Source organism: Cherax quadricarinatus, chromosome 27 (genome assembly GCF_038502225.1).
Source record: "Cherax quadricarinatus isolate ZL_2023a chromosome 27, ASM3850222v1, whole genome shotgun sequence".
Taxonomy (NCBI): Eukaryota; Metazoa; Arthropoda; class Malacostraca; order Decapoda; family Parastacidae; genus Cherax; species Cherax quadricarinatus.
In genome coordinates this window covers 31,245,553-31,267,237 of record NC_091318.1, presented here as the reverse complement: position 1 = coordinate 31,267,237, position 21,685 = coordinate 31,245,553, and the positions used below count along the sequence as shown (strand labels likewise).

At 40.3% G+C, this 21,685-nt stretch overlaps 1 protein-coding gene across 4 annotated transcripts in view; it reads right to left on the bottom strand.

The window, feature by feature from the left end:
- The window catches only part of LOC128691040 (SH3 domain-binding protein 5 homolog), a 132,161-nt gene that overhangs the window by 27,147 nt on the left and 83,329 nt on the right, over positions 1 to 21,685 (bottom strand). For all 4 annotated transcript variants that reach the window (XM_070089230.1, XM_070089229.1, XM_070089227.1 and 1 more), the window contains one exon: positions 4,112 to 4,270. In XM_070089230.1, coding sequence (XP_069945331.1) covers positions 4,112 to 4,270 — 159 coding nt within the window. The remainder of the gene's footprint in view (positions 1 to 4,111; positions 4,271 to 21,685) is intronic.

The window sequence follows — 21,685 nt, the reverse complement described above, 5'->3', positions numbered from 1 at the left end:
AATCAAAATCATCTCAATTTCTGTAATATGTCTTCCATTCTATAAAATGAGACCAGGAAAACTAGGATACAACCATAAATACCATACAAAAATACAGTGCAAAGTCGCTGTTTTAAACCAAAAACACTGTCAAAGTTTTTTTTTTCTCATTACGCATTGTGTTTTTTTATACTGTGCACACTGACCACATAGACCCATTCTCTCATATGTAGACCTACCAGCTTTCTCTTGCTAGATTTGAAGGTGCTAGAATTTACGCGTACCAGTATGTCAATAACCCTAGTGCGTAAGACGTACTATTATTTTTTTTTTTTTTTTATTATCACACCGGCCGATTCCCACCAAGGCAGGGTGGCCCGAAAAAGAAAAACTTTCACCATCATTCACTCCATCACTGTCTTGCCAGAAGGGTGCTTTACACTACAGTTTTTAAAACTGCAACATTAACACCCCTCCTTCAGAGTGCAGGCACTGTACTTCCCATCTCCAGAACTCAAGTCCGGCCTGCCGGTTTCCCTGAATCCCTTCATAAATGTTACTTTGCTCACACTCCAACAGCACGTCAAGTATTAAAAACCATTTGTCTCCATTCACTCCTATCAAACACGCTCACGCATGCCTGCTGGAAGTCCAAGCCCCTCGCACACAAAACCTCCTTTACCCCCTCCCTCCAACCCTTCCTAGGCCGACCCCTACCCCGCCTTCCTTCCACTACAGACTGATACACTCTTGAAGTCATTCTGTTTCGCTCCATTCTCTCTACATGTCCGAACCACCTCAACAACCCTTCCTCAGCCCTCTGGACAACAGTTTTGGTAATCCCGCACCTCCTCCTAACTTCCAAACTACGAATTCTCTGCATTATATTCACACCACACATTGCCCTCAGACATGACATCTCCACTGCCTCCAGCCTTCTCCTCGCTGCAACATTCATCACCCACGCTTCACACCCATATAAGAGCGTTGGTAAAACTATACTCTCATACATTCCCCTCTTTGCCTCCAAGGACAAAGTTCTTTGTCTCCACAGACTCCTAAGTGCACCACTCACTCTTTTTCCCTCATCAATTCTATGATTCACCTCATCTTTCATAGACCCATCCGCTGACACGTCCACTCCCAAATATCTGAATACGTTCACCTCCTCCATACTCTCTCCCTCCAATCTGATATTCAATCTTTCATCACCTAATCTTTTTGTTATCCTCATAACCTTACTCTTTCCTGTATTCACCTTTAATTTTCTTCTTTTGCACACCCTACCAAATTCATCCACCAATCTCTGCAACTTCTCTTCAGAATCTCCCAAGAGCACAGTGTCATCAGCAAAGAGCAGCTGTGACAACTCCCACTTTGTGTGTGATTCTTTATCTTTTAACTCCACGCCTCTTGCCAAGACCCTCGCATTTACTTCTCTTACAACCCCATCTATAAATATATTAAACAACCACGGTGACATCACACATCCTTGTCTAAGGCCTACTTTTACTGGGAAAAAATTTCCCTCTTTCCTACATACTCTAACTTGAGCCTCACTATCCTCGTAAAAACTCTTCACTGCTTTCAGTAACCTACCTCCTACACCATACACTTGCAACATCTGCCACATTGCCCCCCTATCCACCCTGTCATACGCCTTTTCCAAATCCATAAATGCCACAAAGACCTCTTTAGCCTTATCTAAATACTGTTCACTTATATGTTTCACTGTAAACACCTGGTCCACACACCCCCTACCTTTCCTAAAGCCTCCTTGCTCATCTGCTATCCTATTCTCCGTCTTACTCTTAATTCTTTCAATTATAACTCTACCATACACTTTACCAGGTACACTCAACAGACTTATCCCCCTATAATTTTTGCACTCTCTTTTATCCCCTTTGCCTTTATACAAAGGAACTATGCATGCTCTCTGCCAATCCCTAGGTACCTTACCCTCTTCCATACATTTATTAAATAATTGCACCAACCACTCCAAAACTATATCCCCACCTGCTTTTAACATTTCTATCTTTATCCCATCAATCCCGGCTGCCTTACCCCCTTTCATTTCACCTACTGCCTCACGAACTTCCCCCACACTCACAACTGGCTCTTCCTCACTCCTACAAGATGTTATTCCTCCTTGCCCTATACACGAAATCACAGCTTCCCTATCTTCATCAACATTTAACAATTCCTCAAAATATTCCTTCCATCTTCCCAATACCTCTAACTCTCCATTTAATAACTCTCCTCTCCTATTTTTAACTGACAAATCAATTTGTTCTCTAGGCTTTCTTAACTTGTTAATCTCACTCCAAAACTTTTTCTTATTTTCAACAAAATTTGTTGATAACATCTCACCCACTCTCTCATTTGCTCTCTTTTTACATTGCTTCACCACTCTCTTAACCTCTCTCTTTTTCTCCATATACTCTTCCCTCCTTGCATCACTTCTACTTTGTAAAAACTTCTCATATGCTAACTTTTTCTCCCTTACTACTCTCTTTACATCATCATTCCACCAATCGCTCCTCTTCCCTCCTGCACCCACTTTCCTGTAACCACAAACTTCTGCTGAACACTCTAACACTACATTTTTAAACCTACCCCATACCTCTTCGACCCCATTGCCTATGCTCTCATTAGCCCATCTATCCTCCAATAGCTGTTTATATCTTACCCTAACTGCCTCCTCTTTTAGTTTATAAACCTTCACCTCTCTCTTCCCTGATGCTTCTATTCTCCTTGTATCCCATCTACCTTTTACTCTCAGTGTAGCTACAACTAGAAAGTGATCTGATATATCTGTGGCCCCTCTATAAACATGTACATCCTGAAGTCTACTCAACAGTCTTTTATCTACCAATACATAATCCAACAAACTACTGTCATTTCGCCCTACATCATATCGTGTATACTTATTTATCCTCTTTTTCTTAAAATATGTATTACCTATAACTAAACCCCTTTCTATACAAAGTTCAATCAAAGGGCTCCCATTATCATTTACACCTGGCACCCCAAACTTACCTACCACACCCTCTCTAAAAGTTTCTCCTACTTTAGCATTCAAGTCCCCTACCACAATTACTCTCTCACTTGGTTCAAAGGCTCCTATACATTCACTTAACATCTCCCAAAATCTCTCTCTCTCCTCTGCATTCCTCTCTTCTCCAGGTGCATACACGCTTATTATGACCCACTTCTCGCATCCAACCTTTACTTTAATCCACATAATTCTTGAATTTACACATTCATATTCTCTTTTCTCCTTCCATAACTGATCATTTAACATTACTGCTACCCCTTCCTTTGCTCTAACTCTCTCAGATACTCCAGATTTAATCCCATTTATTTCCCCCCACTGAAACTCTCCTACCCCCTTCAGCTTTGTTTCGCTTAGGGCCAGGACATCCAACTTCTTTTCATTCATAACATCAGCAATCATCTGTTTCTTGTCATCCGCACTACATCCACGCACATTTAAGCAACCCAGTTTTATAAAGTTTTTCTTCTTCTCTTTTTTAGTAATTGTATACAGGAGAAGGGGTTACTAGCCCATTGCTCCCGGCATTTTAGTCGCCTCATACGACACGCATGGCTTACGGAGGAAAGATTCTTTTCCACTTCCCCATGGACAATAGAAGAAATAAAAAAGAACAAGAGCTATTTAGAAAAAGGAGAAAAACCTAGATGTATGTATATATATATATGCATGTGCGTGTCTGTGAAGTGTGACCAAAGTGTAAGTAGGAGTAGCAAGATATCCCTGTTATCTTAGCGTGTTTATGAGACAGAAAAAGAAACCAGCAATCCTACCATCATGCAAAACAGTTACAGGTTTTTGTTTCACAGTCATCTGGCAGGACGGTAGTACTTCCCTGGGTGGTTGCTGTCTACCAACCTACTACCTACTAGTATGTCGGAAACTCTGAAAGGGTTAAATTCTTAGACCCTGAGAGCAATTGTCATATCAGAGGATCAAACCCTGAAAGGGTTAAGGGGCTTTCTGAATGCCCACCTAAATGTCATTCACCCTTGTACAAACATTGAATCATGCTGAAATAAAGAATCTTTAATCTTTGTTTCAAAACCTACAGTAGTAAGTATAACACATACATACCTCCTCCTCCTTAGAAGTCATTTCTTCAAGTGGGGAAAATGGTTTTGCACCCTGGTCATTAACGAGAGCATCAACAGCTTCAGGTGGAGTGAGCTCAGCACCCACACCTGGTTCTCTAGGTAAATGGCACCTGCGCTGTTCATGGATTTCTTCTGAAATCTGTTGATACATAAAATACAAAGATAATTAGTCTTTGATCAAAGACTTGTGCAGATATGTAAGAAAGAGCCTTTCACCAGAGCAGAAGTATACATAATTCAATGTGGTGAATGCAACAATAAGTATAGGATAAACTGCTAGATTATTATCACACCTCAGGAACACAAACTCCTGCAGACAGGATGACTTTAATGCCTGTGTGCAATACACAAATAAATCATCTTTCAACAAATCGCCTGCATCTCACCGAAGCAGAGTGGCCCAAAAGAAAAAACAAGAGTTTCTTCTTTTAAATTTGGTAATATATACGGGAGAAGGGGAAGTAGAACAGAATTCTTCCTCCGTAAGCCATGTGTGTTGTAAGAGGCAACTAAAATGCTGGGAGCAAGGGGCTAGTAACCCCTTCTCCTGTATATATTACTAAATGTAAAAGGAGAAACTTTCATTTTTCCTTTTGGGCCACCCCGCCTCAGTGGGACACGGCCGGTGTGTTGAAAGAAAGAAGAAAGTACATGCATGTGTGGTGAGACCTAAGTGTAAGAAGAAGTAGCAAGATATGTTATCCCGTGTGTTTATGAGACAGAAAAAAAGACACAAGCAATCCTACCATCATCTAAAACAATTGCAGGACATTAGTACCTCCCTGGGTGGTTATTATAAATTATAACCTACACATTACTGGTGAGCAGTAAATTTTGACCTAGACATGAGTATGGGCCAGTGCAGTGGGTGTGCACAGTATAAAAATATTAGACCCAATGCAGTGCATGATGGGGAAAAAGCAAACCTCTTGACCTGGCATTTGGTTTAAAATGCCAGGCTGCCTCTTGGCATCAACTGATAGGAAATAAGATATACTAGTAAAAGAGATTACTTTTGGTTAGTTTCAGACCACATGTAGCTTGAAATAGGCCTCAGAGTGGCAAAAATATTTGATATGTAGGGTCTCCTCCTACACCCCCCTCCACCCACCCAGTCTGTTTTATGAGTTTTTACTAGGTCTGCTCCAATTATTGAGACAGCCTAAACCAGGACCAGTTTTTCTTAGTTACATTTTATTAATCTGAGAAATAGGGTAAAACTTTGATTTTTTTGTGATGACATTCAAAATGAAGGACAAGTGTTATACTCGAGAGAGGCATGGGGGGTGGTTACCCCTTTGACTGTCGCAAACCCCTTTCTGAAACTGTCATTCTATGTCGAAAAATTTTTGGAAAAAAAAAAAATCTTATGAAATGATAGAGAATCTTTTCCCAATGGTAATGGCACCAAAAGTACGAAATTTGATCAAAAACTTATGGAATTACACTCCGGCAAAGTTAGCAATCTCGGCGATATATAAGCATCGGCGATATATATCGGCGATATATACGCATCGGCGATATTGCCCACTTTGAGCCCTATTTTTTGGCGAGCTCCATTATTCCAGTCGACCAAACACATAGCTATTTCTTTAAAGCTCCATTTTTTCTATCAAGAACCACCCATTTACCAATTTCAACTACCCAATAAAGTGGTCAGAAATTGGCAATTTGGCCAGTTTCATGCAAATTAAAAAAGATGCCAATTTCAAAACAGGGTCCAGAATAAACAATGCAGACATTCTTGGCACTAAAATAACATATCCTCTGTTCATTAGTCACGTCTCCAGGTCCGTCTTATATTACTCTTCCTTTCTATTTTGATTTTTTATTCACACAAAAAATAGAAGATTTACTGTTATGCAGACTACTGCATTATTGTAAAAATGATATAAATAATATCAGTGCACTAGTGAAAGAATATTAGACTCCCCAACTGACGTGTATTGGACATGAGGTGTAATTTGCTTACTCTTGAACATTGGTAAAAATCTAATATTTCTGCTACTTTGAGCTCAATTTCAAGGTAGTTTTCATCGTGAAACTAATCAAAATCATCTCTACTTCTGTAACATGTTTTCCATTCTATCAAATGAGACCAAGAAAATGAGAATACAACCATAAATACTATACGAAAATACATCTCAAAGTCGGCGTTTTAATAAAAAAACATGATCGGAGTTTTTTTTTCTCATGCACTGTGCGCTGCAGGACTTTTTTATACAGTGCACACTGACCACACAGACCCATTCTCTCACATGTAGGCCTACCTGCTTTCTCCTGCTTGATTTGAAGCCGCTAGAATTATTGAGTATACATACGTCCGAAGCACTGGCTCGTAAGATGTACATATACAACCGAAACAGTCAAAGGGTTAAAGAACAGGGGATAGATTCCTTTAACCCTTAAACGGTCCAAACGTATATATACGTCCACGTGCGTAGCGCCCCAAATTTTTTGAGAGGAAAAAATGTTTTTTTTTAATAGGAAAAAAGAGCATATGGTACCCAGGCGTCCCCAATTATTTTAATATGGCGCACAGTGAGTGCGCACACCCATTCTCTCATGTCTAGGTGACTCAGGCTTATCGTGGCAATGCTGAATGAATGATAAAGAAAACGTATATATACGTTTGGACCGTTTAAGGGTTAACCCTTTGACTGTTTATGCTGTATAAATACGTGTAGATATGTGTAGAAAGAAATTTGGTAATAAGTAATACATATTTTATGAAAAAGAGGATAAATAAATATACAAGGTATGATGTAGCACGTAATGAAAGTAGTTTGTTAGATTATGTATTGGTGGATAAAAGGTTGATGGGTAGGCTCCAGGATGTACATGTTTATAGAGGGGCAACTGATATATCGGATCATTATTTAGTTGTAGCTACAGTTAGAGTAAGAGGTAGATGGGAAAAGAGGAAGGTGGCAACAACAAGTAAGAGTAGTATAAAGTGTATAAAAGTGTATAAACTAAGGGAGGAGGAAGTTCGGGCGAGATATAAGCGACTATTGGCAGAAAGGTGGGCTAGTGCAAAGATGAGTAGTGGGGGGGTTGAAGAGGGTTGGAATAGTTTTAAAAATGCAGTATTAGAATGTGGGGCAGAAGTTTGTGGTTAAAGGAGGGTGGGGGCAGGAGGAAAGAGGAGTGATTGGTGGAATGAAGAAGTAAAGGGTGTGATAAAAGAGAAAAAGGTAGCTTACGAGAGGTTTTTACAAAGCAGAAGTGTTATAAGAAGAGCAGAGTATATGGAGAGTAAAAGAAAGGTGAAAAGAGTGGTGAGAGAGTGCAAAAGGAGAGCAGATGAAAGAGTGGGAGAGGCACTGTCAAGAAATTTTAATGAAAATAAGAAAAAATTTTGGAGTTAAACAAGTTAAGAAAGCCTAGGGAAAGTATGGATTTGTCAGTTAAAAACAGAGTAGGGGAGTTAGCAGATGGGGAGAGGGAGGTATTAGGTAGATGGCGAGAATATTTTGAGGAACTTTTAAATGTTGAGGAAGAAAGGGAGGCGGTAATTTCATGCACTGGCCAGGGAGGTATACCATCTTTTAAGAGTGAAGAAGAGCAGAATGTAAGTGTGGTGGAGGTACGCGAGGCATTACGTAGAATGAAAAGGGGTAAAGCAGCTGGAACTGACACGATCATGACAGAAATGTTAAAAGCATGGGAGGATATGGTGTTGGAGTAGATAGTATTTTGGTTTCATAAATGTATGAAAGAGGGGAAGGTACCTAGGGATTGGCAGAGAGCATGTATAGTTCCTTTATATAAAGGGAAGGGGGACAAAAGAGATTGTAAAAACTATAAAGGAATAAGGTTACTGAGTGTTGCAACCCCTGAATGGGTTACAATGTATATTATATATATATATCTTACATGTATATTACCTTTTCATATAATTTTATATTGCTTATATTTGCAGTAATAGCTAAATCGTAAATATATTGCTTTATATTATTATTTGACTTAGTTTCCTTTTGTTAGGTAGGATGTAACACATATTATGTGCTCAAAGTTCAAGTCTTGATTGTCTAACTACTGTAATTATCGCTTGTGGCTCGTTACTCTGCCGGCTTCTGTTGCTGGGCGACAGCTGTCCACAGAGCTATCACGTGATCGAGGGGGGGGTGTCCTCACCTCGCCTGAAGTATTCAGTCTGGTCTAGACTCTCTTGGTGGTTGGACGTATTCATGACAAGTGCCTAAATCTCCCTTATTGGCCCTTGTTGGAAGATCGTCTCTTGTCTCATTATTATTGTTAGTTCTGGAGAGACTGCTCACAGAACATTGTATAGACTTAGTGATTTTTGATGTTGCACTGAGGTTGTGTGCCACATAGACACTCTGAGCAACTCAGGTCCTGAGCTGTAGCTTCTGACCTAACTTGTACTGGTATCTGTGTACTATCACAGTCGGGGATTTTCTTATGCTGAACTTAGATTCAGTAGTATGGGAGTTTTGCGACTTTTGTGGAGGATCTGCTGATGATCCCTACTTAGTGTCATTATATAATCTCCTTGTTCCTGATTCTGTGTCGCAGTTGCTTGTTATATTGCTATTGGGCTTAGCATTCTTTTTATTGTTCAAGCAGACTGTTCTGATTGCCAGTTGGTTAAGAAGTTAGTTTATTTGAGGACTTTGTCAGTCACTTGTTTAAGTCTAGTCGAGTCGTGAGACATAGCGAACTACAGTGGACCCCCGCATACCATTGGCATTACATAACGTTAAATCCGCATACCGATACATTTTATCACTAAGATTTTGCCTCGCATACCGCTAAAAAACCTGCTCAACACTATTCGTCTGAGACGCGTCTAATGTGCGGCCTGAGCCAGCCTCACATGTTCCGCCGGTGGCATTGTTTACCAGCCAGCCTCCGCAGTAACATCCAAGCATACAATCAGAACATTTCGTATTATTACAGTGTTTTTGGTGATTTTATCGGCAAAATAAGTGACCATGGGCCCCAAGAAAGCTTCTAGTGCCAACCCTACAGCAATAAGGGTGAGAATTACTATAGAGATGAAGAAAGAGATCATTGCTAAGTATGAAAGTGGAGTGCGTGTCTCCGAGCTGGCCAGGTTGTATAATAAACCCTAATCAACCATCGCTACTATTGTGTCCAACAAAACGGCAATCAAGGAAGCTGTTCTTGCCAAAGGTTCAACTGTGTTTTCGAAACAGAGATCGCAAGTGATGGAAGATGTTGAGAGACTCTTATTGGTATGGATAAATGAAAAACAGATAGCAGGAGATAGCATCTCTCAAGTGATCATAAGTGAAAAGGCTAGGAAGTTGCATGAGGATTTAATTAAAAAAATGCCTGCAACTAGTGATGATGTGAGTGAATTTAAGGCCAGCAAAGGTTGGTTTGAGAGATTTAAGAAGCGTAGTGTGATAAGGCATGGTAAGGCTGCCAGTTCGGACCACAAAGCAGCTGAAAAATATGTGCATGAATTCAAGGAGTACATAGACAGTGAAGGACTGAAACCTGAACAAGTGTTTAATTGTGATGAAACAGGCCTGTTTTGGAAGAAAATGCCAAGCAAGACGTACATTACTCAGGAGGAAAAGGCACTCCCAGGACATAAGCCTATGAAAGACAGGCTTACTCTGTTGATGTGTTCCAATGCTAGTGGTGATTGCAAAGTGAAGCCTTTATTAGTGTATCACTCAGAAACTCCCAAAACGTTCAGGCAAAAGAATATCCTCAAGGCTAATTTGTGTGTGCTGTGGAGGGCAAACAGTAAGGCATGGGTCACTAGGGACTTCTTCTATTACTGGTTACACCATGCATTTGCCCCCAATGTGAAAGATTACCTAACTGAAAAGAAATTAGACCTTAAGTGCCTCCTGGTGTTAGACAATGCCCATGGTCATCCTACAGACGTGGCAGAGCGACTTTATGGGGACATGAGCTTCATTAAGGTGAAGTTTTTGCCTCCTAATACCACTCCTCTCCTGCAGCCCATGGACCAGCAGGTTATTGCAAACTTCAAAAAACTGTACACAAAAGCTCTGTTTGAAAGGTGCTTTGTAGTGACCTCAGAAACTCAATTGACTACTAAGAGAGTTTTGGAGAGATCACTTTAATATTCTCAATTGTGTAAACCTTATAGGTAAGGCTTGGGAGGGAGTGACTAAGAGGACCTTGAACTCTGCTTGGAAGAAACTGTGGCCAGAATGTGTAGACCAAAGGGATTTTGAAGGGTTTGAGGCTAACCCTGGGAATCCTATGCCAGTTGAGGAATCCATTGTGGCATTGGGAAAGTCCTTGGGGTTGGAGGTTAGTGGGGATGATGTGGAAGAGTTGGTGGAGAAGGACAATGAAGAACTAACCACTGATGAGCTGCTAGATCAACTTCAACAGCAAGAGGCCAGACCTGAGGAAACTGCTTTGGAGGAGGGGAGAGAGAAATTGAAGAAGTTGCCTACTTCAAAGATTAAGGAAATGTGTGGGATGTGGCTTAAAGTGCAAACCTTTTTTGATGACAATCACCCTAACACAGCTATTGCAAGCCGTGCTGGTGACTATTACACTGACACTGTTGTGAAACACTTTAGGAAAGTCATAAAGGAACGAGAGGTACAGGCCACTATGGACAGATATGTTGTGCGACAGAAGTCCAGTGACTCTGAAGCTGGTCCTAGTGGCATTAAAAGAAGAAGGGAAGTAACCCCAGAAAAGGACTTGACACCTCAAGTCTTAATGGAAGGGGATTCCCCTTCTAAATGCAAAGACTCTCTCCTCCTCCCATCCCATCAATCATCACCAGATCTTCAATAAAGGTAAGTGTCATGTAACTGTGCATGCCTTTTTCAGTTTGTGTGTATTAAAATTAATATTTCATGTGGTAAAAATTTTTTTTTTCATACTTTGGGGTGTCTTGCATGGATTAATTTGATTTCCATTATTTCTTATGGGGAAAATTCATTCACATAACGATAATTTCACATAACAATGAGCTCTCAGGAACGGATTAATATCGTTATGCGGGGGTCCACTGTACTTAGAGCGCTTACACACATACACACAAACTTACTTGTACATATTTGTAATATCTTATTAAATGTTAATGTACCAGACGGTACTTAAGAATTATAAATGTGATATGTGCTTTCAGCACAATAATACTGTACATGAGAGAAGTGATTATTATTTTGTTTGAATTGATTAATTTAATTTAATTTGATGATATACCTCTAGACAATACTTAATAAATTTATTAAATTTTATTTTCTCTAGTTAGTAGCGTACCAGTTGTAATCCTGAAGCACTATTGAATCATACTGAATTCTAATGGATAATTGGACAAGGATACTGACTAATTGTTACGAAAACCCAGTAACAGGCTGGATGCTAGAAGGGCAGTTCTTTCTAGTATTCACTGGAGATCTCTAAGCTTTTAGAATCGCGTTTTTTGTAACAAATGGGGGGCCTGTCCGGGATGCTCTTGATCCAAGGTGTTGCAGAAATTGTCCAGTTTGACATACTAGTAACTCTATGATCAAACACTTTGAGTACTTTCCTAATCTGAAGACTTTGAGTTTAGTCTTGTACAACATACTAGGTGGATGTATGTACTTGACTGAGTCTCTTGATCCAAAGAGATGGAAATACTTTTAATGAGCTCTAGCTCTATGACAACCAACACTAAAATTCCTATTAGGATTATAGTTTCCCATAATCACTCTCTCGTAGTACATTTATTTTCGTGATGTATGCCAAAGTGAAACAGTTAATTGATACCCTGACTTTGTCTAAGTTGAGTACATTAAAACTTCAGACTTGTTGGCAAGTAGCCAAATATCTCGGTGTGGCGTATAACAGGAATTACACCGCAGAAACTGTCAGAGCGTTAATTAAAGATACATTGTTTCCTGCTCTTGCAGAGTTGTCTGATTATGATTCAGATTCAGAAAGCCTAGTGTCACAATTAGGAAGTATGACTATTTGATTACTAAGAAGAAAGAGCAACTAAGGCAGAAGTGAGCCTAGTGTCTGAGCCTAGTGTAGCTCAGCTCTCGCTCACGCCTTCCCTCCTAACTGTTAGTTTGACGCAGCCTCATACTAGTACCGTGTATGCTACACCTGTATCTACTTATCCTAGACCAGATCTAGACTCTCTTGAGACGCCTGGACGAGGTGTCCAACCTAAGGACCGTCCAGACCACGTTAGATTCCTTACTCCTCCATTACCCACTGGTCCTATCTCTCAGGAACAGTTTGAGAGGTTTGAACGCCTCATTATGTTGCAGACTGCACAAATAAGAGGCACAGAGGAAATTGAACGAAGAAGATTTCCAGAGAGAAAATGTTCGTCTGGGAAGACAACAGACTGATAGATCACAGGACACATTTAATGTGCAGAAAGCCGCATCCATGGTTCCTAAGTTTTTTGAGAGTGACTTAGACACCTATTTTGATGCGTTTGAGAACCAGGCACGTGCTATGAACTGGCCATGTAAGCACTGGGCTACTTTGTTGCACACAGCTTTGACAGGAAGAGCTCAAACTTGTACTGCTGCTTTACCATTTGCCAAGTACATTAGTTATAACGCTGTCAAACGAACTATTCTAGAGACATACAACTTGTTACCTGTAAGTTATCAAAGCGCATTTTGTATGATACAACGACGACAAGATCAAACTTGTGTAGAGTTTGCTCGTGAGAAAAAAGTTGCATTTGAGAGATGGTGTAGATCTGCCAAGTGTAACAACTACAACAGCCTTGTTCAGTTGTTACTACACGAAGAGTTTAACAACTGTATGTCTGCTGACATACAAGAATATCTGATCGATCATACTACCTCGGATATTCTGGAAACTGCAGCATTAGCAGACAATTACGAGATTTCTCACAAACTTGTATGTACTAAAACACAGAGAAACAAGGTAACTAAAAATTGTCCTAGAAGTTGGCATCCTAAATCAGCTGCTGATTGCCGGCCTGATGTACCTGCTACTGTATCTTCTCGTACCTTTACCAGGAAAACTCACAATCCTGAATCTGTCTCTGTGGCTAGACAGAAAGCTGATATCGAGAAGAAGAAAGTAAAATGTACTTATTGTAACAGAAAAGGACATGCTAGAGAGTATTGCTATAAGTTAGAAAGAGATACGAGAAGCAGTCGTGCGGCTGGCGCCCCCACTCAAGTCGCATCTTCTTCCAAGCAACAAAGGCACCAAAATCCTAGTAATACCTCTGATCCTACTGGTTTTGATAATATTACTCAGAACAGATGACTAGCGTCAGAAAGTGTATCTGACGAAAAGATTCGTTCAGCGATGAGTCCTTACTTTTCGAGAGGTAAAGTAGGATTTGACGAATCACATCTGAGATAATTACTTTCAGAGACACTGGCAGTTATCTCACGTTATTAAGAGAAGATGTACTGCCCATAACTGCTACCTATTGCAAGATAGATGTAAGATAAGATTTCGTTCGGATTTTTAACCCCGGAGGGTTAGCCACCCAGGATAACCCAAGAAAGTCAGTGCGTCATCGAGGACTGTCTAACTTATTTCCATTGGGGTCCTTAATCTTGTCCCCCAGGATGCGACCCACACCAGTCGACTAACACCCAGGTACCTATTTGCTGCTAGGTGAACAGGACAATAGGTGTAAGGAAACGTGTCGAAATGTTTCCACCCGCCGGGAATCGAACCCGGGCCTTCCGTGTGTGAAGCGGGAGCTTTAGCCACCAGGCTGGGGCTGTTATAAAAGTACCTCTTCATAAAGTTTACGTTGAAACAAGCTATTATACTGGTTATATTTCAGTGGGTATATCCAGTGGTGTATTTCCCATCAGGTCAGTGGACTTGTTGATAGCGAACGATATCCTTCATGCTGGTATATGTAAAGAACCACTTGTGATTGATAATAACACTGATGATAATTATGCCATTGAAGCTTGTAGAGAGAAGCCTATTTTATTTCCTCTCAGTGCAATTACTAGAGCTATGTCAAAGATACAACAACCATCCTTGTCTCCTGTTGAGTTAGTGGATGACAATGATTTTGGCTTGAATATGTTGTTCAGTGACGCTCTGCGCCCAGGGTCATTAACATCGACTCCCCCGTGTCTTCAACCTAGTCAGGACACTACTGACGTTAAATTTCTAACTCATGATGATTTAATCAAGGATCAGTTTGTTGATCAGTCACTGGAAAGACTGAGAGATATAGCAGTTACTGAGAGTGAAGCAAAGGATCTCGATAATTGTTACTATTATAGTAACGGTGTACTGATGGAGAAAAATACATGGAAGTTGACAGCTGATAGTGTTTCCACCACAGTCAAACATCTCGTAGTGTTACCAGTTACATTTCGTGAACAAACTATTGATTTTGCTCACAATAGTCCCATTGGAGGACATTTGGGTGTCAAGAAGACACTCGGTAAACTGGCAAAACATTTTACTTGGCCTAAAGTGAAGGAAACAGTAGCTGATCATGTGCGACGTTGCCACGTGTGTCAAGTAACAGGCAAGCCAGCACACACGCCTCCACCTACACCTCTCACTGTGTTCACTAGTAGCAAAGTTCAGTTCATCTGGACTAGTGATTGGTCAGATTTGTTCACAAGGTTGAAGCATCTGCTTTCCTCTGTTCTTGTGAAGAGTCCTAATTTCAATCTTCCCTTTTTACATATAGATGCCAGTGGCTATGCAGTGGGTGCTGTGCTGCTCCAACAGTCAACATCCACTGACATTCTCCATCCTATATGTTACTATTCATCTAAGCTTAAACGACACCAGAAAAATTATGCCACTATTGAGAAAGAGGCTCTAACTCTTGTGGTGTCCTTGGAACATTTTGACGTGTATTTGGCCATTTCCCCATTTAAAATTAACATTTTTTCAGACCACAATCCACTCACCTATATAAACACTATGAAGAGTAAAAATGCTAGGATCATGAGGTGGGCCCTCAGAATCCAACCTTATTCTATTAGTATAAAACACATAAGTGGTCATTGTACAGTGGACCCCCCGCATACCGTACGCATCGCATACCGTACAATCCGCATACCGCTCGCTTTGATCGCAAAAATTTTGCCTCGCATACCACCCAAAAACCCGCTCACCGCTCTTCGTCCGAGACGCGTCTAATGTGCGCCCTCAGCCAGCCTCACATGTTCCGCCAGTGGCATTGTTTACCAGCCAGCCTCCGCGGTAACATCCAAGCATACAATCGGAATATTTCGTATTATTACAGTGTTTTCGGTGCTTTATCTGGAAAATAAGTGACCATGGGCCCCAAGAAAACTTCTAGTGCCAACCCTACAGGAATAAGGGTGAGAATTCCTATAGAGATGAAGAAAGAGATCATTGATAAGTATGAAAGTGGAGTGCGTGTCGCCGACCTGGTCAGGTTGTACAAGAAACCCAAATCAACCATCTCTACTATTGTGGGCAACAGAAAGGCAATCAAGGAAGCTGTTCTTGCCAAAGGTTTAACTGTGTTTTCGAAACAGAGATCGCAAGTGATGGAAGATGTTGAGAGACTCTTATTGGTGTGGATAAATGAAAAACAGCTAGCAGGAGATAGCGTCTCTCAAGCGATCATAAGCGAAAAGGCTAGGAAGTTGCATGAGGATTTAATTAAAAAAATGCCTGCAACTAGTGATGATGTGAGTGAATTTAAGGCCAGCAAAGGTTGGTTTGAGAGATTTAAGAAGCGTAGTGGCATACATAGTGTGATAAGGCATGGTGAGGCTGCCAGTTCGGACCACAAAGCAGCTGAAAAATATGTGCAGGAATTCAAGAAGTACATAGACAGTGAAGGATTGAAACCTGAACAAGTGTTTAATTGTGATGAAACAGGCCTGTTTTAGAAGAAAATACCAAGCAGGACCTACATTACTCAGGAGGAAAAGGCACTCCCAGGACATAAGCCTATGAAAGACAGGCTTACTTTGTTGATGTGTTCCAATGCTACTGGTGATTGCAAAGTGAAGCCTTTATTAGTGTATCACTCTGAAACTCCCAGACCGTTCAGGCAAAAGAATGTCCTCAAGGAGAATTTGTGTGTGCTGTGGAGGGCAAACAGTAAGGCATGGGTCACTAGGGACTTTTTCTATGACTGGTTACACCATGCATTTGCCCCCAATGTGAAAGATTACCTAACTGAAAAGAAATTAGAACTTAAGTGCCTCCTGGTGTTAGACAATACCCCTGGTCATCCTACAGACGTGGCAGAGCGACTTTATGGGGACATGAAATTCATTAAGGTGAAGTTTTTGCCTCCTAATACCACTCCTCTCCTGCAGCCCATGGACCAGCAGGTTATTGCAAACTTCAAAAAACTGTACACAAAAGCTCTGTTTGAAAGGTGCTTTGTAGTGACCTCAGAAACTCAACTGACTCTAAGAGAGTTTTGGAGAGAGCACTTTAATATCCTCAATTGTGTAAACCTTATAGGTAAGGCTTGGGAGGGAGTGACTAAGAAGACCTTGAACTCTGCTTGGAAGAAACTGTGGCCAGAATGTGTAGACAAAAGGGATTTTGAAGGGTTTGAGGCTAACCCTGAGAGGATTATGCCAGTTGAGGAATCCATTGTGGCATTGGGAAAGTCCTTAGGGTTGGAGGTTAGTGGGGATGATGTGGAAGAGTTGGTGGAGGAGGACAATGAAGAACTAACCACTGATGAGCTGATAGATCAACTTCAACAGCAAGAGGCCAGACCTGAGGAAACTGGTTCAGAGGAGGGGAGAGAGAAATTGAAGAAGTTGCCTACTACAAAGATTAAGGAAATCTGTGCAAAGTGGCTTGAAGTGCAAACCTTCATGGATGAAAATCACCCTCACACAGCTATTGCAAGCCGTGTTGGCAACCTGTACACTGACAATGTTGTGAAACACTTTAGGGAAGTCATAAAGGAACGAGAGGTACAGGCCACTATGGACAGATATGTTGTGCGACAGAAGTCCAGTGACTCTGAAGCTGGTCCTAGTGGCATTAAAAGAAGAAGGGAAGTAACCCCAGAAAAGGACTCGACACCTCAAGTCTTAATGGAAGGGGATTCCCCTTCTAAACACTAACACTCTCTCTCCCCTCCTCCCATCCCATCAATCATCACCAGATCTTCAATAAAAGTAAGTGTCATGTAATTGTGCATGCCTTTTTCAGTTCGTGTGTATTAAAATTAACATTTCATGTGGTAAAAAATTTATTTTTTCATACTTTTGGGTGTCTTGCATGGATTAATTTGATTTCCATTATTTCTTATGGGGAAAATTCATTCGCATACCGAACATTTCTTATAACAACCAGCCCTCTTGCACGGATTAAAGTCGCTATGCGGGGGTCCACTGTAATGTAATTGCTGACGCTCTGTCACGTCCTTAACCCTTTCAGGGTCCAAGGCCCAAATCTGGAGTCACGCACCAGTGTCCAAGATATTTCAAAAAAAAAATTTGTTATTTTTTCTTATGAAATCGTAGAGAATCTTTTTGTGAAGGTAATAAAACAAAAAGTACGAAAATTGGTGGAAAATTGACGAAATTATGCTCTCGCGAATTTTGATGTGTCAGCGATATTTACGAATCGGCGATTTTGCCGACTTTGACTCCCATTTTAGGCCAATTACATTATTCCAATCAACCAAATTCTTAGCTATTTCACTAGTATTACTTCTATTCTATCGATTGAGCACAAGAAATCGCCAAGTCAACTGTTTCAACTACAAAATAAAGTGATCGGAAATTGTTAATTTGGCCAATTTAACACAAAGTTCAAAATATTCCAATTTCAAAATAGGGTCCAGAATGAACAATGTAGGCATTCCTGGCACTAAACTAACATTTCCTCTGTTCATTAGTTATGTTTTGAGGCTTTACAAATAAATTCCATTTTGATTTTTTATTCACATAATGAATTTTTATTCACACCAAAAAATAGAAGATTTACTGTTATGCAATACTGTAATAATTATATAAATATAATCACCATATTTGTGAATGTATATTAGACCCACCAGCTGATGTGTATTAGACGTGTGAGGTCGTTTGTTTACTCTTGAATATCGGCAAAAATTTAACATTTCCGCTACTTTGAGCTCAGTTTCAAGCCATTTCCAATGCTAAAACCAATCAAAATCATCTCTATTTCTGTAATATGTCTTCCATTCTATCAAATGAGACCAAGAAATCGCAAATACAACTATAAAAAACATACGAAAAAACACTGCAAAGTTGCTGTTTTAATCGAAAAATCATGATTTCATTTTTTTTCTGTCATTATGCACAGTGTGCTGCAGGATCTGTTTTATGTGGTGCACACATACCACATAGATGTATTCTCTCATATCTAGGCCCAAATGTAAAACTCACAGTTTATCAGAGTGAGCTGAGCTCATGGCGTAGATCTACGGTTTGGACCCTGAACGTAAAGCCGTAGATCTACGGGACGGACCCTGAAAGGGTTAATAATTATCAGTTACATTAAATTAACGTAATTTTATGCCCAAATACCTTTTGTTACTTGCTATGTCAAATTCAGTAGAGTAACTTAATCCCTCGAGCCCATATTAACTATATATATATTCATGTCTAATTATTATATTTATATATTCACAGTAGTGATGATATGTGGGAGAAGACAGAAGCTGAGTGTTGAGTGGGTAGTGTGGTGTGGGCGATGTACTGCGTGACGGAACACTGTCCTGCCACAGACCCCCCCCCTCTCACTACACACCTTAAGCTGTTTCATACTCAGATGTCCATACTGCCTCGCATTCCACAACCACTACTTAAGAGTGGAATGCTGTCTCCTGTCTATAGCACAAGACTATTATGCTGTCTCCACTACTAAGATCGAGCCTCAACGTGCCATGCTTGTCTACGCTATCCTGTCTCTACACTGATGTACATAACCACGAGTATGCAGAGATACGATACTGTGTACTGCCCTAGTACTAGGGGCATATCCTAGTGATAGACACTGAAATTATAGAGGTGCTTGGTACAAGAGTGACTCTGATTAATGTTTATATTACATTGTTATTAAAGTATCATGAGTAATCAGTAATAATGTGAAAGAAATTAACCCTTTGAGGGTCCGTTCCGTGGATCTACGGCTTTACGTTCAGGGTCCAAACCGTAGATCTACGTCATGAGCTCAGCTCACTCTGATAAACTGTGAGTGGTACATTTGGGCCTAGATATGAGAGAATACATCTATGTGGTATATGTGCACCACATAAAACAGATCCTGCAGCACGCTGTGTATAATGAGAGAAAAAACTGAAATCATGATTTTTCGATTAAAACAGCGACTTTGCAGTGTTTTTTCGCATGTTTTTTATAGTTCTATTTGCGATTTCTTGGTCTCATTTGATAGAATGGAAGACATATTACAGAAATAGAGATGATTTTGATTGGTTTTAACACTGGAAATGGCTTGAAACTGAGCTCAAAGTAGCAGAAATGTTAAATTTTTGCCGATATTCAAGAGTAAGCAAACGACCTCACACTTAAATTTTTGCCGATATTCAAGAGTAAGCAAACGACCTCACACATCTAATACACGCCAGCTGGTGGGTCTAATATGCATTCACAAATATGGTGATGATATTTATACAATTATTACAGTATTGCATAACAGTAAATCTTCTATTTTTTGGTGTGAATAAAAATTCATTATGTGAATAAAAAATCAAAATGGAATTTATTTGTAAAGCCTCAAAACATAACTAATGAACAGAGGAAATGTTAGTTTAGTTCCAGGAATACCTACATTGTTTATTCTGTACCCTATTTTGAAATTGGAATGTTTTGAACTTTGTGTTAAATTGGCCAAATTAACAATTTCTGATCACTTTAATTTGTAGTTGAAACAGTTGACTTGGCGATTTCTTGTGCTCAATCGATAGAATAGAAGTAATACTAGTGAAATAGCTAAGAATTTGGTTGACTTGAATAATGTAATTGGCCTAAAATGGGAGTCAAAGTTGGCAAAATCGCCAATTCGTAAATATCGCTGACACATCAAAATTCGCGAGAGCATAATTTCGTCAATTTTCCATCAAATTTCATGTTTTTTGTTTTATTACCTTCACAAAAAGATTCTCTACCATTTCATAAGAAAAAATAACTTTTTTTTTTTTTAAAATTCTTGGACACCAGATTTGGGCCTTGGACCCTGAAGGGGTTAATGCAACTCCTAGTGCGACTGTTTGCCGTGTTGGGGGGGTGTTGCAACCCCTGAATGGGTTACAATGTATATTATATACATATATTACATGTATATTACCTTTTCATATAATTTTATATTGCTTATATTTGCGGTAATAGCTAAACCGTAAATATATTTCTTTATATTATTATAATTATTATTTGGGAGTGGACGTGTCAGCGGATGGGTCTATGAAAGATGAGGTGAATCATAGAGTTGATGAGGGGAAAAGGGTGAGTGGTGCACTTAGGAGTCTGTGGAGACAAAGAACTTTGTCCTTGGAGGCAAAGAGGGGAATGTATAAGAGTATAGTTTAACCAACGCTCTTATATGGGTGTGAAGCATGGGTGATGAATGTTGCAGCGAGGAGAAGGCTGGAGGCAGTGGAGATGTCATGTCTGAGGGCAATGTGTGGTGTGAATATAATGCAGAGAATTCGTAGTTTGGAAGTTAGGAGGAGGTGCGGGATTGCCAAAACTGTTGTCCAGAGGGCTGAGGAAGGGTTGTTGAGGTGGTTCGGACATGTAGAGAGAATGGAGCGAAACAGAGTGACTTCAAGAGTGTATCAGTCTGTAGTGGAAGGAAGGCGGGGTAGGGGTCGGCCTAGGAAAGGTTGGAGGGAGGGGGTAAAGGAGGTTTTGTGTGCGAGGGGCTTGGACTTCCAGCAGGCATGCGTGAGCATGTTTGATAGGAGTGAATGGAGACAAATGGTTTTTAATACTTGAGGTGCTGTTGGAGTGTGAGCAAAGTAACATTTATGAAGGGGTTCAGGGAAACCGGCAGGCCAGACTTGAGTCCTGGAGATGGGAAGTACAGTGCCTGCACTCTGAAGGAGAGGTGTTAATGTTGCAGTTTAAAAACTAGTGTAAAGCACCCTTCTGGCAAGACAGTGATGGAGTGAATGGTGGTGAAAGCTTTTCTTTTTCAGGCCACCCTACCTTGGTGGGAATCGGCCAGTGTGATAATAACAATAAAATAATATATTATTATTTGACTTAGTTTCCTTTTGTTAGGTAGGATGTAACACATATTATGAACATCAAAATGGTATACAATACCGACAGGTTGTTAGGTAAGACACATATGCAACAGTTAGACAACTTTATTCCAAAACGTTTCGCCTACACAGTAGGCTTCTTCAGTCGAATACAGAAAGTAGGCAGGAACAGTAGAGATGTGAAGACGATGTAATCAGTCCATCACCCTTGTAGTCGTAGAATTTGAGGTTGTCAGTCCCTCGGCCTGGAGAAGTTCAGTTCCATAGTCAGGAACTGAACTTCTCCAGGCCGAGGGACTGACAACCTCAAATTCTACGACTACAAGGGTGATGGACTGATTACATCGTCTTCACATCTCTACTGTTAAAGCCTAC